Raw genomic sequence first — 15,950 nt, 5'->3', positions numbered from 1 at the left:
AGGCCACAGTGATGAGTCTTGGGAGTTGGAATTGGTATTTCAACACATCTCTACATGACTGCTGAGTGGAGATTTCTGCAGCTGCAAATCCATCTTGTTACAAAAACGCAGGAGCGTTACATTCAGGAACTAAAGCCTGAATGCCTTCACCCCTGAATACATTAAAACTCTGGGGAGGATGCACCTATATGGCCCTGTGTGCATGGGACCCAAACTCGGGTACAGGCTCCTATTTTCTAGACTGAAATTGGAACACTTAGGACCCAACAATACATTTACATATATGAGCCACAACTGTCATTCTCTATAATCTTTAGCGAGAGATCCCCAAAAGAAGTGGAATCCTAAAGCGGTATTAAACCCAAAAGCAAACATTTTATATTGCAGCTTACCATATGTTAGCTGTGATGGCTGCATTCATTTTCTTTTTTTAGGCCCTCTTTCTTCTGTTTTCATATGATCTGCAAGTCTGTTACTTTTTAAAAGAGCACGCTTTCCAGCAGAATGTATCAGTTACACAGATGAAACCGCAATTTACAACTGACAGGGGGGTGCTTATAATAATCAGCTTCCATTTATGTAAAACCTTTATCCAAAAGATAAAAAAAAAAAAAGTCGCTGAAACTGTTTAGAAAGTATTAGCTGGGGTTTGACTTCAATTTGTTGGCGTATTTACATCTGCTAGTACACCTAAACTCCACCCCCCCACCCCCCAAACTAACAATTCTACTGTCCAACCATGCTCCTGTGCTCCTTCTTCCAGAGTGTGGGCACTCTAATGCCCGGAATACATGATAAGAAAATCGGCTGAAAATTTCCATTCAGCGAACGATCAGCTGATATTCTACTCGCTAATGTCCAGCCATCAATGACCGATATCGATATTGTGAACGAAAAATATCATTTGAAAAAATGAAAAATTCTGTCGTCTCGTTTGCGAATTAACGATATTCTATACGTTGGGGTTAAGGTCGTTCATTTGAAATCTGTAGAACATTATCACGCTGAACACTGTTTCGATGGTCGGCGGTCAACGGTCAGGCGAAATTCGGCCCGTGTATGTTGGCAACGTTTTTGACCAACGAACACTTTTTCGTAAGTCGGTGGTCGAATGATCGGGCGATATTCTAATCGTGTATTCCGGCCATAACATAGGAGGTGTCGTACTGGCCAAATAAAACCAAATGAAAACAGAGTGAAAAAGACCCAAAAACACCTCTAATGAATTGTAAGCTGCAATATTACATTTTTTGGTTTGGGTTTAATACTACTTTAACAGAATCACATACAGAAGAAACCGGTGTATTAATATACCATGCCATGAGAGCAGATACTGCCATGAATTATCCTTTTTCTTCTAAAGACATCTACGAAAGGCAGATTTTTTTGTGATGATGATCAGGAGTTAGCCAAAGTCAACGTAAAATGCAAAACGCTCCAGGTCAGATGTGCCAGTCATGTCGCATTCATGTAGAGTTATAATCTTAGTGAAAATTCCAGCTTACCTAAGTAGATGTCTCCAAAGGAGCCGCTTCCAATCTTCCTGCCCAACCTGTACTTATTTCCCACTCTGAGCTCCATCTCTTAACCTACACAGGAAGAAAATGGAAACATAAAAAGGTTATTGCTTTGCCTGTAAATGCCAAACGTCTGATGCAAAAATGTATACTGCAAGTGTTTTATGGACCAAAAATGGACACAAAGAACAGAAGGTTAAGGAAGCATCAATATTCATAAAACACCTGTACAATAAACAGCTAGAGAAAAAAATCTGAAATTAGACACTTGTTCTCTGGCTGACAAGAAACACAGTGCAGCTTAACATGCGTCCAAGAATGCAGTCAGCACCCAGCCCGCCAAAGCAGGGGAACATTCCGTCCAGGAATCTCAGAGGAAAGAAATGCTTTGCCCATCTGACAGTTCACGGATGTCATCCAGTTGAACAGGGGAGGAAGGTATTTGCAGAGATCTGCAATGATGTAAAAACTAGCATACTTCACTATGTAAATATTACAAAAGCTCCAATTTTGACTGGTAGGATTAATTTAATCGTTCATAAAATTTGATTATTAAAGCATTTTTGTTAATTTTTTATTTTATTAATCTACACCAGGGATGGTACTTACTCTCAATGAGAAGTGTCCCTTGTGCTGGAGGCAGCTTTTAGTATTTAGTTTAAAGCTTCAGTCCTTTGCCCCCCTCCTATACCCCCACAATGGTAATTTTCCAGGGCTGTTGGGGTGAATACAGCCGCTAGACCTGTCATAGGCACTTGTCAAAAATGCTGACTATGCCCGCCCTTTGCACCCCCTCCTCCATTCTTGGAATCTGTACTATGGCTTCCATCAATAAAAAGGGCTTTATGAATAGAAGAGATGCCTGTCCTCCATTCATAGAGCACTTTTCATTGCTGGAAGCTATAGCACAGCTTCTATTAATGAAGGAGGAGGGGCAGAAAGGGCGGGCATAGTCAACACTCGACAAGTGCCTGTGACAGGATCAGCGACTGTGTTCACTCCCACAGCATCAGAAGATTACTGCTGCGGGCAGGGCTGCTGTTAGAAATCAAGGGGCCCCGTACAGCCTACCCCCACACCCCCCCCAATATCGGCCACCCCCCCAAATAGATCAAGACAATCAGAAGCAGGCAGAACAGGGAGGGGGGATTGGTTTCTGAGCAGCAAATACAGGGACAATGCCCTGTGTCTGTGTGTCTCACCACAGCAGCTGAAAGCTGGCAGGAAGGGGAGAAACTGGCTTTCAGCTGCTGCAGAGAGCCACACAGAGCCATACAGCTTCCTTCTGCAATTGCCCCTCTGTCCGACCGCACCGTTTCCCTGTGCTATTGGGGGCTCCCAGGGGTTGGCAGAAGACTCAAGAGTTCAAATAAGAGCAGCCAGCAGCACAAGGGACACTTCTCATTGAATACAAGTAACCAGTTAAAATAATTTAACGTAGGTTTTAAACCCAAACTCAAAAAGAAAATGCAACTGTACTATGTTTTGAGTGAACCAATGCTGGAAAAACACATCTTATGAGAAAAAAAAAAAAAAAAAAAAGAAGGACACCGATTGTCACACCCCTTCTGCCAAGGTTGGTAACCTAGGATCTCTACACCCTGTGTACTTAGGTGAGGCTTGTGGGTCATTGGGAGCCACAGAACAGGAATGTCTGCTCCCTGAGGTTTGCATATGGATGCCATGACCCAACACCCATAATATAGTTATTCTTACAGTGTAGCAACATTATCAAGTGCAGTGGAGCAAAAAGTATCAAGTGCTCAGTGGCTTGGCAATCCTGGGATCAATTGAAAAGATACTGTCTGTATGGAGTTTGTATATCCCTGCGTTTGCATCAGTTCAATTCATTAGTTCAATGTCATGACATCACTTCCGGGTACTCGGCTGCAAATTATAAAAAATGCGAGCATTCAAAACAGCCAAACCTGGCGTTTTGAATGCTTTTAACCACTTGCCGACTGCCCAAAGTATATTTACTGCGGCAGTCAGCCCCTCCTGGGCAAAGCAACGTAGTACTACGTCCCTCGCCCAGGAGCCTGCATGGGGCGAGCGAGCGCCGCTAGAGGCGCGCTCCCGCCCCCGCTCGCGATCTCCCGCTGGAGAGGGAGAAAGGCAGGCGGCTGATGTAAAAAAGCCGCCTGTCATTTTCCCTAGTGTAACTGCAGAGATCATACGATCCTGCTATGTAGAATCATATGTCTCTGTGGTTACATCACAAGCCACGCCCCTTTACAGTTAGAATCAGGCCCCTAGGGACACACTTAACCTTGATCACCAATATTTAACCCCTTCCCTGCCAGTGTCATTTTTATACAGTAACAGTGCATATGTATAGCACTGATTACTGTAGTAATGTCACTGGTACCCCCAAAAGTGTCAAAAATGTTAGTCAGGGGTCCGATCTGTCCGCCGCAATGTCGCAGTCCCGCAAAAAAAAAAAAAAAAAAAAAAAAAGACATAAATCTTTCCCTTAGTTAGTAAACGCAATAACTTTTGCGCAAGCCAATCAAAATACGCTTATTGCCATTTTTTTTTTTACCAAAAATATGTAGCAGAAAAAACAAATTGGCCTAAAATGTTAAAAAATTTTGATTTTTACACTTATTTTTATGGGAATTTCATATATAAAAAAAAAAAAAAAAAAAAAAGTGAAAAATCTTTTTTTGTTTATAGCGCAAAAAAAAAAAAAAACACAACAGGTGATCAAATACCACCAAAAGAAAAAAAAGGAAAAAAAGGACGTCAATTTCATTTGGGTACAGCGTCGCACGACCGCGCAATTGTCCGTTAAAGTCACGCAGTGCCAAATCGCAAATTAGGCCCTGGTCTTCGAGCAGGAAAATCCTTCAGGGCTTAAATAGTTAAGTGCAGAGGAGGAGATCCCTCCACAATAGTACATGTGAAAAATAAAAAGAACTTTTTTTTTTTAAAGGTCCGAAAATATCGGCCAATATCGTCCTATACCGATATCCGATGACCAAAATATCAGAAATTAAAAAAAACGATATCGGTCGATCACTATTATCTATATTATATTGTGAATAAAATAGAAGAAGTTTATGAGATTTGTAAATGAGTCTATTCCTTTTTCTACTCACAATTTGTAGTGTCCCAACTTTTTTGGAATTGGGTTTGTATACGCACGCACACACACACACACACACACTTAAAAACTCTGCAGGGCACCCAGCAAAGAAGAGAACAGCCATTGTTTAGAACACTTCCAGGACAGGTCAAGGGGTATAATATATATATACACACACACATATCTGCTGCTCTCCTTTGAAACCACAACATAGAATGTTTCCTAGAAACACGTAAACATTCTGCAGTTCAGCAAGCTAATAAACGTCCACCACTTCACTAACTAGTTATCTAGGAAGCCAAGGACCTAATGAACTGCTGTTCTCCAAAGACTATATTTGCACTGAACGTTTGCATTCGGTGTTTTCAGTTTTCACACTGTCTGAAGTCAAGTCTTTCAGAAGAGCTGGGAAGTGGTGACCTTTATTAAGGGCAATGTGGGAGGTTTTGAAACCGTGAGCCAAACACATTAAGGGGAGAGTTTTGGTTCGGACCGCAAATGGGGGTCTTCAAATTACCTTTACCTTTTTATTTTGGACCCCATGCACACTGGGCTTTTATACTAGGTTAGGCTCACCCGTAAGAGGGCAGTCTGTTTGTGATTAGGCATCCATCGTAAATAACAATGCTGTTATTTGGAGAAAGGTAGAGGGTTGATACATGTTGTGAATATTTTTGTCCAATTGAGTCCAATAAACTTGTTACTTTAACTGCAATATCGTCTGGGGTTTTTCTTATACCCGCTTCTTGGGAAGCTTCCCATTTTTCTTTACACTGGGCCTTTAGCCTTGGCACATGAGACTCCAGTGTTTAGGTGTACGCAGACGGACAAGGTGCACCGTCCAGCCTCTCTGCCAACAGCTTGTAAAACTCTGAGAGCCTGGCAGCTGTTGGGGCTGGACGGTGGACTACTATTGTTTAGGGCAGTATGTGCCCAGATATGAATGCTGGGAATGCAAACAGTCCGCTTTCCCAGCTTTTGTCCCTGGGCACAATACTGCCCTAAACGTTGAATCCAGCTGCAGTAGCTCAGAGTTTTATACCCTTCTCGAAGGTGAGCCTGTGCCTTCTGCCTGCACCTAAAACCAGAGACTCATTCATCGAGGCTAAACACCCAGCATGCATCAGGCCTCCAATTTTCACCCTATATATGAATTGGTAGAAGACGACATGTCAGCAAAACCAATTCACACTATTACTTTGACCCCTTATTAGATATTGTTGAGATTCTTATTTTCAAACAGCCCATTTCAGAGACCAGCAACAAATAGGAGGATCACCTAGGCCAAGTATTGGGTGCACACATTTTGCCTATTTCCTTAAGGCCTGTGTCAGCTGACATTTGGAATGCTTCAATGGCATCAGTTTGACATCTGTCTGAGACTCTTCTGAGAACATTCAGAATTCATTAATGAGTGCAAGTGACCTGCAGCCAGGGGAGGACTGGGCCAGGGTGGAAATTGCCCCCTGGGCCGCTCTGATGCCCCGTAAAAAGGCTGCACTTCTTCTGCCACAGACATGTCTAAAAGATTCCTGGTGATGAGAAGTAAAAAAGTCCCTGCCACTGACCTACTGAGTGCAAGTTGAAGGCAAGGGCAGAGAACAGCCCCCCCCCTCCCCCCAGCATGGATGGTGTAAACTGTGTCTGAGCAGAGGCCAGTTCCATGCCCCGCTGGAGACTTCTCTTCCGGCCAGCTCCACTGAGTTGTCCCAGCTCCCCCCAACTGCCCCCTGCTAGCCAGGTCGGGAACCTGGATTCAGCCGGTGTTTAAAGAGTATTTGGAGCAGGGCTTCAGCATGGAATGGGGTTTAGGAGGAGGATGGGATGAAGGAGAGTGGGAGGGGGGCCGAGTCGCTGCACCATGGGCCTCTGGTTTGTACTTGCCCCCTGGGCCGAAAGTTGCCAGTCTGCCCCTGCCTGCAGCTGACTTCCTTTTGACGTGCTTTGAACGAGTTTTGCATTTCTATAGACTTGTATGGGAATGCAAAACTTGCTAAAAGTGCACAAAAGCCAATGAACACAGACCACAGTAAACCGCCAATGCTATTCAGCCTACAACGCAACCATGCTAAAATAAGACCTAAACAGATCCTTTAAATAACTGCTGTATGCCAAGCAATCATTTGTACTGATAAAATGCCCTGAAAACGATTGCTTTCAGTAATGACCTTCCTGCAAATTGATAAATAATTTTGACCAATATATTCTACTGTGTAGGTTGTTAAGTAGCGTTTGTACTTGAAATGGTGAACTGCTGTTTGTGTTCACTGGATATTATTTGAACATTTGTCATATCATCTCAAAAAAACAGCCCAACTATGGGCAACTATAAAGGGTGATCAAATCAAGCAGGAAGCTATGCTAACCTTTATTGATATTGTAAGATAAAAGTCAATGGCATACAAGTGAACAGTCATGCCTAGGTTACAGGAAAACCACAGGCGGAGGAATAATTAGATCAGCTGAGGCTTGAAAATAACACTCTACACAGACAACAATAATCTTTCAATAATACTTACAGAAATCTATTGTTCTAGTTCAGTGTAAACAGGCTTTAAAATTGCAATCACAATATTATGTACAGCATGACACCCATTTTATGACAGACTGAATACAACTAAAAGATGAAAAAAAAAAAAAAAAAAAAAAGAGCTCAGCTGCTGAGCCATTTGGCAAATCTCACTGGATCAGCTGTCAATAGGCAATGCTGGTTCCTCCCCATGAAAGCTTTTATTATTCTGTGCAGGACATTCCACAAACTGGACCAAGTTCTGTTTCTCAACTAAAGGTGGCCATGAACTTCAGAGGCCTGTTGAAGGCACAGTTCAACCATTGCAAGAGGTTCCTACCAGCAGTTTTTGGCCTAAACACACCCAGCCAAGTAGTTCATGCATTACTGTACATACCTATGGAGGCCGATGCAGATAGCACAGCCACTGACTTGGCTTAAAGTGTATGTATTACCTCAAAGGAAACAATGGCAATTATACAAAATTTTCAAGTTTGGGGAACCTCTCAAGCCGACATTAGGTGGCTGCAGGCACGAGACATCCATGATTCCCCTGCGCTGCCAGTGTAGCGTTCCATACAACATAATATACAGTTCCAGAATGAGTATTTACCATTAATTGCTCATACAATGTGCACTCCTCATTGGCCAGCAAGGTCACATGGCTGTGTTGACTTTGCACTTGCCAATGTAAGCATTAAAAAGGATAATCACTTTCGGGTTGTTGATTGTAATATACAGACCGATAGCATGGGGCATCCCAGCCGCTATGTGCAGCAGGGTCCGGAAGAGCATTTCATTTTTTGTGAAAAGGTGAACTTACCCGTTAAGCCCTGGGCCAGCTGTGCATTGAGAGCTGCTGGCCAATATGCTTGGAACAGCTGTATTCATTTTGAAATGAATTACTATAATCTTAGGTTGTAAAACTAACGCTCGTTTCAAATATATTTATGCATTATTTGCATATTAAAAGAATTAAAAATTATAAATATAATTTTATTAAAAAATATAAAAAAGTAAAGAAGAAGTTGCCATTACAGAAGTAGTGACCATATTAACCCTTTGGGCATTTTCTTAGGCCGATAAAGTTTGCGCTTAGAAAGTGGACAGAAAGCGTAAACTACTCTGAAGATAAAGAGTGTCTTTATACAATTGTTAGGCTTCTTCGCACTGACAAAATATGTAAACAGCCCTGTTCCAAGGCCCTCGCATCTCCAAGAATTAAGTAAAGTACTTTTACAGCAGTTCTTGTACACAGAGCTGTATAAACAAGTCCTTCTCCCTTCAACTTCAGTATGCTGAAAAAATCTCCTTGGGAGGAGTTCTAAAACACCAATGTGCAATTCTTCTAAGGAAACAGAAAAGCCCCCCATATGTGCTTGCAACCACAAGTAAAAAATAAATAAATAAATCTAAAAAAAAAGCCCTAAAGAAGCAACCTGGTCTATTAGAAATTGCACTGTAAACACTAAAAATGTATGTCATTCGCAACAGAGGTTTTAAAATCGCTGTTTTTGATGCACAAAAATGCATTTTTTTAAAGGATCTGTACACATCAAAGTACTGCACTGCATATTGGAATATGATCAGATCCTTTGAAAATTAATCATGTCTAAAATACAAAGTTAAGCTATGTATTTAAAGTAACCGCAACATAAAAAAAAAAAAAAAAAAAAAAAAAAAAGGAGGAAGGAAGGAGGGAGGGAAGGGAGGGAGGGAGGGAGGGGAGGGAGGGAGGGAGGGAAGGGAGGGAGGGAGGGAGTAGACCACTGATAAAATAAGCCTTTATTGGCTTCTTTCTTTTATAACTTCTCCTCTCCCCAGCTGCAGCAGCTAAGTGAAGAAGTGGCGGCTATCAAACAAATCCTTCTTTTGCTAGTCCTTAAAAAGGCAGCATGTAGTTACCATCCATACACTCGCCCCACCTACCTGATCTTCCAGCGGGGGCAAAGGAGGTTTGGGGTGCATCACGTTCTTAGACATTTCTTGGTATTTTTCAGGCTAGTCATATGCACATGTCTTTAGTTCTGCCTGCCCTGTTTGGCAGCCTTGAGACATACTGGTGGAAGATTGGGGCTGCAAGGATTACAGGGGGCGACTACTGACTATTTATGGCTCCTCCTGTAAATGAGCCTAATACTTTATTTTATATGAACAAAATACATGTTCACCTTAAAGTGTTACTAAACCCAGGACCCAGCATTCACTATATCAGGTCTCCCACAATATGCAGAACATGGGAATGGAATTATTGTAGTAAATATAAACTGCCAAATACTTTTTCTCATCAGCAGTTCGAGCAGTCTTGTGACTTCTATCAGTGTCCAGCCAAGCACTGGTTAAAGCTTGTAGGAGAAGTTTTCTGACTGTCGTATGAGACTGAAAGACCCCTGACCCTCTGTCTTGACAGTGCCAATTTGCCCTGTGCTGATCACATGCACTCTCCCAAGAAAAAAAAAAAGAAAAAAACACAACACCTATCTAGCAATACACATCAAACTAAGCATGTGCAGCCTGACTCCATGGACTTATCAGGAAATTATCAGGGGACAGTGGACGAAGGTGAGGATCAGAAAAGCCAGCATCAAGCAGACTAATTTTACTGTTGTGGGTTTAGTAACACTTTAAAGAATATCAGTTTGTTTTGTCACTATAAGCGGAGACCCGTACCTGGGGCAGAAAGGAAGAATCTTTTTTACAAGGCCAAAAAAAATAAATACACTAGCAATTCTATTCACATTTTTCTGGGTTGACTCCTCCTTTAAAAGCGTAGACTCATGGAATGTCATCCTGTTACAGGATTCACGCATTGTTCCAGGCCAGTGACTCACTAGGCACAAAACCAAACATAAGGATGGCCTGAAGTTTTTGTGGCTGGGACCTTAAAGAGACCCTGTTTCCGAAATGATCCTAACAAAAAAAAAAAAAACTTCCAAGAATATATCAGTTTCAAATTATTTTTATGCATGTTATTTAAAGCTTTCCTTGTGTAGACATTCAAAAGAAAGGCTGCTGGTCCTGCCATCTTCAATGTGATGTCATCACCGTCTCTGGGCTATCCTGCCAGTGACATACGTGGTCTAGGGAAAGAAGGGGTGCTGTTCTGGCTGGTTAGAGAGCTTCGATTTTTCAGGCATGTGTTAAAGGGCTTGGGGCTTCTGTTAAGGGAATCAGTTTGACATTCGAGACGCATCTGAGATAATTCAGAGCTCATTGACAGGTGCATTTGACCTGCTTCAAACAAGTTTTGCATTCTTGTAGACTTGTATGGGAATACAAAACCTATTTAAAAAGGTAACAAAAGCTCACAAACATGTTAACACAGGCCATTCTCTTGTTATCTCGAACTGGGCTGCAAGTTTTTTTTTTTTTTAATAGCATGGTTTGTCCTTTCTTACTTTTCCATATACATTTGGACTCTGTGCAACATGAATGAGAACAAGGAAGAGGGGTATTAGCCATGTGTCTACTTCTGTCCATCAAGCAATTCAAATGAAAACCCATGTTGGGTCCCTGCAATACTGAAGACAGATTGAGGTTTCCTCATTCTCAAGACCCACTCATTATCATGAGCCACCTTCCCCATCTATGAGCAACTTTAGATGCCCTTCCACATTCCCCAGACATGCTCATCAATCATCAAAAGTACACGTCTCCCTATTATAGAATCCTATGCTATATTTTAAAAGCCATACACCCATTGTCAAGCAACCATTAGTATCACTTCAGTCACCAGATCTGGTGACTGTGTACATGAACGCTAAGGCTCCTTTCACACGGAGCCAACCGTATTTTGATCAGCTCCGGCACTTTTTTTTTTTACGGACACGGACGACACTTGTGTCATCCAGTCCATATGTCCACATATCATCTCATCCGTTTGCGGATGATATACGGACATAATGCAAGTCTATGGGGATTGCGGATGACACCGCTGACATCCGATTTTGCGTCCTTTCCGTTTTTTTAAAAACTGAAGAAAAATAGGGTTCTGTTCCGTTCCAAAAAACGTAACAGAACTGAAAGGACGCAAATCGGATGTCAGCGGTGTCATCCGCAATCCCATTGACATGCATTATGTCCATATATCATCCGCAAACGGATGGGGTGATATACGGACATATGGAACGCCCGTGTGAAAAGGACCCTTAGGTAAAAAAAAAAAAACCCCCACACACACACACACCTCTGCTCACCAGTTACAAGACTCTCTTTTTATGTAGAGAACAGACATAAAAATCTGTTCCCCCTTTCTGAATATGGATATTCATCTTTGAAATCTATCAGATGCTACTGGTCTAGAGAGAACAGAAGACACACAACCAGCCTGCTACATGCAAAACCAAGGATCTTGCAAGAACAACAGTGACCTGATCAAAGAGATACAAGGCTGTTTAATGCAAATTATCCAGCCATGCGTGCAAAAAAAAAAAAAAAAAATGAACATCAAAGCCTCATATTGAAGAATACGGAAGTGAACCTTGGATGAATAATTACGCAGTGTCCTGGTATAGCACCATCTCTTGGGTAAGAAAATCACAGCTAAAATAATTTAAGACGTCGTATAGCTGTAGTGCCAACGTCATTTCTTACCAATCAGCACATCTGCTTTGCAGAACACAAGCACAGCAATTGAGCAACAGGAAGCACCTCTGCTCTTACGGGGCTTACCCTTACTATAACCAAAGCAAGCAGATTTCCCTTTACTAACATTTACGTTTGTCCAACTTACAGTACTTAGAATATGACAAAGATGAGCTGCTTTCATCATAAGCAGATATGGAAAACCCTTTATAGTAAAAAGGAAGCTGTAACCAGCCGTCACATGACTCCCAAGATTTATCCAAATTCATTCAAGCTTGCCAATAACAATAATGTACCTACAGTACAGCGCAATTAATCACCCTGGCCACACTGCTCTCTTGCATTCCAAAGCATCACCAAAATACACCCAAACCCAAAAATTTGGCTCTATGTCCTCATGACTGATGGTTACATGATCAACATAAAGTGGATCTAAAGTGAAAATTGGAGGGAGTGGCGAGTTAGAACACCCCCCCCCCCCCATTTCTTTTTAGCTGCTTAAGCCCTCCATAGAGAGATTTGTAACAGGAACAGAGGGGAATCTTCTAATGGAGACACCTGTTACGGTGACAACTTGAAGTGAGATCCCTCCCATAGGAGCACAAAAGGAAACATTATGGGTTTTAATGACACCCTTCGCTTTCAAAAAAGAAAAAAAAATAGCTTTGGCCTAGGTTTACACTAAAGCTGGATACACACTATACAAATTTTCCGTAGATTTTTTTCCTTTAGATTTACCAAAACCATATGAGGTCAAACCCAAACACTTTCAATTGGTATGCAATCAAGCAGGCCCTTGCACTACATAGTTGAAGGTAAATTTAAAGAAAATCAAACAACAAAAGCTGTATAGTGTGTATCCAGCCTAAGGCCGGTTTAAAAGCCTTTCAAACCGGCATTTCCAGTCTGACTTCGGGGACGATTTCACAGACATCTTCCCGAACAGACGTCTATTGAAATCGCCCCCGAAGTCGCCAAAAGTAGTACAGAAACTACTTTTGGGAATCACTGTGGCGCGGCAAGATCGGCGGCGCACCGATTCGGACGGTGCCATTTCCGGCAAATGTCAAATCAATCACATGTCAAAATGGACCAATGTGAACACGGGTTTCGATATAATTTTCACTGACTCTGCAAGTAGCTTACAGGTGTATAAAGTGAATGCATCAGCTGTAATGGTCCCACCTGAACAGCCAAGTTTGACAGGTACAGAGGTAAGTGCACAGACCCTGACACACAGGCTCAGACTACAGAGCACAGAGGGGGACCAGGCATCCACAAATCCTGGAATTATTTGCTGCAGAAAATTCTTTAGCACACTTTCCTATTCAAAACAATGTATTTAATTTTCTCTGCAGGGAGGCATTTTACATTTTTTTTATTATTAGTTGTAACACTATAAAGCTGAATGCCAGAAAAATTGCTAAATGCACAGACAAATACATTGGAGCCATTTTACTCGCCAAAGGATTTATATATTCCAGTCATAACCTGAGACATACAGCTCTACCCACACAACACAGAAGACTTTTTCCTGCTGCAGTTAACATTACAGACTATTTCCCTTCCCAAGTCTGTGACTGGACAGTGAATGTGAAGGAGAAGAGTGATAACCTAATCTGTCATTTTCTTCTCTCTTCCTATCAGCATTCTCCTCACATGAGCACAGCTGAGTGGCTCATTGTGTGGTTTCCCCAACTCCCAATTTGCGTTCTCAGTACCAAGTAAAAATCAGGTACTTCCACTGCTCGAAATAAAAACAAAAATGCAGATATAGATGTATTAATCAGTATGGAGTAACACCGGTTTGGGGGTGGTTTTGGCATGGGTCAGCTTAAAGTGGATGTAAACCCTCACATATACCCAGTGAAGTGAACAGCCTCAGATGAAACACAGATGAGAACTCTCCCTACAAAGGTTTAACATTGAATATTGGCTTTCTCCAGCTTTCTAGACTCTTTAGAAAGAGCACATTGTGTTACAAATTTTGTTTCCTCATTCAGCAGTGGGAGGGGAGTCTAGGCATACACCGTGTGTGAGCCGATTAGAGGAAAGGTATACCCTCCCCTCTACATAGGCAGAGGTGTCAAAGAGTTTGTCAGAAGTTATCATGCGGATAATCGAGGAATGGAGCTGCAGAAAGACACAGGACTTAGGGCTTTGGAGAGAGATGGGTAAATACTACAGACATATGTGCCCAGGTCAGATTTCATAAATGGGGTTTACATCTACATTAAGAGAAAAGGCCATAGGTTTATGTGGTATACAGGTTTACAGGTTGTCGTCATAGATCCTAGTGTAACCCCCTAATAAATGGTTTCTCATTTATGAACAGTGACAGCAAATCCTATAAATTATGGACTTTTAATGATAAACCTGCTACTGTAGAAAGCAGAATATATTAACTTATCCTGCAGCTGTATGTCCCCTTTCACTAATTATTCAGTCCATGCAGGCTGTAAGTGGCGTTTATAGATAGATATAGAACATATCCTACTGCTTTGTGGAAGGATTGTGTTGTGTGCTGCACATCTGGATGGTCACTTCTAAAGACAAGAGATTTTGGAACTTGACTGCAGAGAAGCCGAAGCATGGGCCCAATAAACCAATACCTTGCCCCCTAAAAAAAGACACAGAAGATGATATAGTTGTGTAGCACCCTCTAATGTGTGCTAGGAGTTAGTATCATGTGTGGGTGTGTTAGAGGAGGTCAATTCTAGTTCGGCTCAGAACTAAGTCCAAGTCATGGAATCTGGATCAGGGTTCAGTAAAGTTTAGGGCTGGGTGACTCACCCTGACACCTCCTCTGGTGCCTCCCCCTGGTCTGGAAGGTTGGAGAACCATCTAGAATTAGTGGGTGAAAGTTAGGAGGAGCTGCCTTGAATATTTATGAGGCCTTTGCCAATTCTCAGTGGTGGGTCGGCAGGTGGCAGAGCTCACCTCATAAATAGACATGAGCAATTCCAGCAAGGCCAGTTGTGTGGAAAATAGAGATACAGTGCTGAGGAGGCTGTCGGTGGCCCTCAGGGGTACCCCCTAGTCTGGGGGTCCCCTGCCTTGGGCTGGGGCTCAGACGCTGGAAGATCCCTTCTACAACACACAGGAAGAGGTTTTTCTGGCGGCACGGGAGCAAGAGAAAGAGTAAATTAGCACTACTGGGGACTAACAGGGGGGCAAACTGCCACATGTAGCCAGTCTCCCTGAAGACAGTGGTTTGCTTAAGTCCTAATCCATCACTGGGAGATCTCCTGAGAGTCAGCTGGGTGGGCTGGAGAAGAGTCAATCTGAAAGGACAGGTGAGGAGCATTAGCCTGAAGGGCTAGTAAAAGGGGCAGCATGCAATCAGGTGGGTTGGCAGTGCCTGAAGGGGTTGTGTTGGGAGCAGTGGCCACAGAGGAGAAGAAGTGACATGAAGGGACACCCCTGATGTAGTGCAAGGGCCTGCCTGATTGGATTGATGGTGTGTTCTCCTATTCTATAGTTTTGGTAAATCGAAAGGAGATTGTACAATCAGATTTTATAGTTTATGGCCACATTTATACTCCTAAAATTACCTTGTGCTTTCAGTGTCCGTAATTGTTAATGACACACCGAACACACATTTTGCCACATGAAAAAAAACAGGTGACACACTCTGTAAAAACCTGCAACTCAACCCACACCAAAATGTCCCATTAGCTACTTTACCAGGTGTATCGCAGCCCATTGAAACCAATGGGCTGCCCTATGTGTGTCGCTGAAAAAAAAACAAGCCAATAAACATGCGTTCTTAACTACTCTAGGTGTGAATGGGGACTGAAAGTGACATAGTTGCGTTTACACAAGAGCAATGAGGCTCCAGTCACATCTGTGTTTCCAAACGCATGGCAAACTACACAGAAAATGCGTGCTTTACTATGCGTCTCAAACACTGCAAATGTGCATTGTGCTTGTGTTGCCATTACATATTAAAGGCTCCCCAAGTGTGGCAAATGCACCAAAAACTGCACTAACGAACCATGCTCCTCTCCAAAAAAAAAAAAAAGTTCTGAAGCTTCTCTGGGGCGATTGTCATGTGTAGGGCAGCCCATTCAAGTCAAGTGAATGGGCTGCCCTATGCGTAACAACTAAAAACGCTCTAAAACAAACACATGCTGGAATGTGAGTTTTTTTACTATGCGCAGATGTGATCAGGGCCCGATAAAAGTGTTTCTGTCCACTCCCTCCTATGTACAGGTATAAAGATGGCAAAACACTATGCAACCTGATTGTA

At 42.4% G+C, this 15,950-nt stretch overlaps 1 protein-coding gene across 1 annotated transcript in view; it reads right to left on the bottom strand.

Moving 5' to 3' along the window:
- Window positions 1-15,950, bottom strand: part of CSNK1E (casein kinase 1 epsilon) — an 89,559-nt gene that overhangs the window by 55,734 nt on the left and 17,875 nt on the right. Inside the window, exon 2 of the mRNA XM_082265854.1 lies at window positions 1,506-1,589. Within this exon, the coding sequence (XP_082121980.1) occupies window positions 1,506-1,581 (76 nt within the window). The 5' untranslated portion in view covers window positions 1,582-1,589. The remainder of the gene's footprint in view (window positions 1-1,505; window positions 1,590-15,950) is intronic.

The sequence above is a fragment of the Pelophylax lessonae genome, assembly GCF_965119305.1.
Source record: "Pelophylax lessonae genome assembly, chromosome: 8".
NCBI lineage: Eukaryota > Metazoa > Chordata > Amphibia > Anura > Ranidae > Pelophylax > Pelophylax lessonae.
The sequence above is the reverse complement of the archived record's forward strand: the minus strand, read 5'-3'. Positions and strand labels throughout refer to the sequence as shown.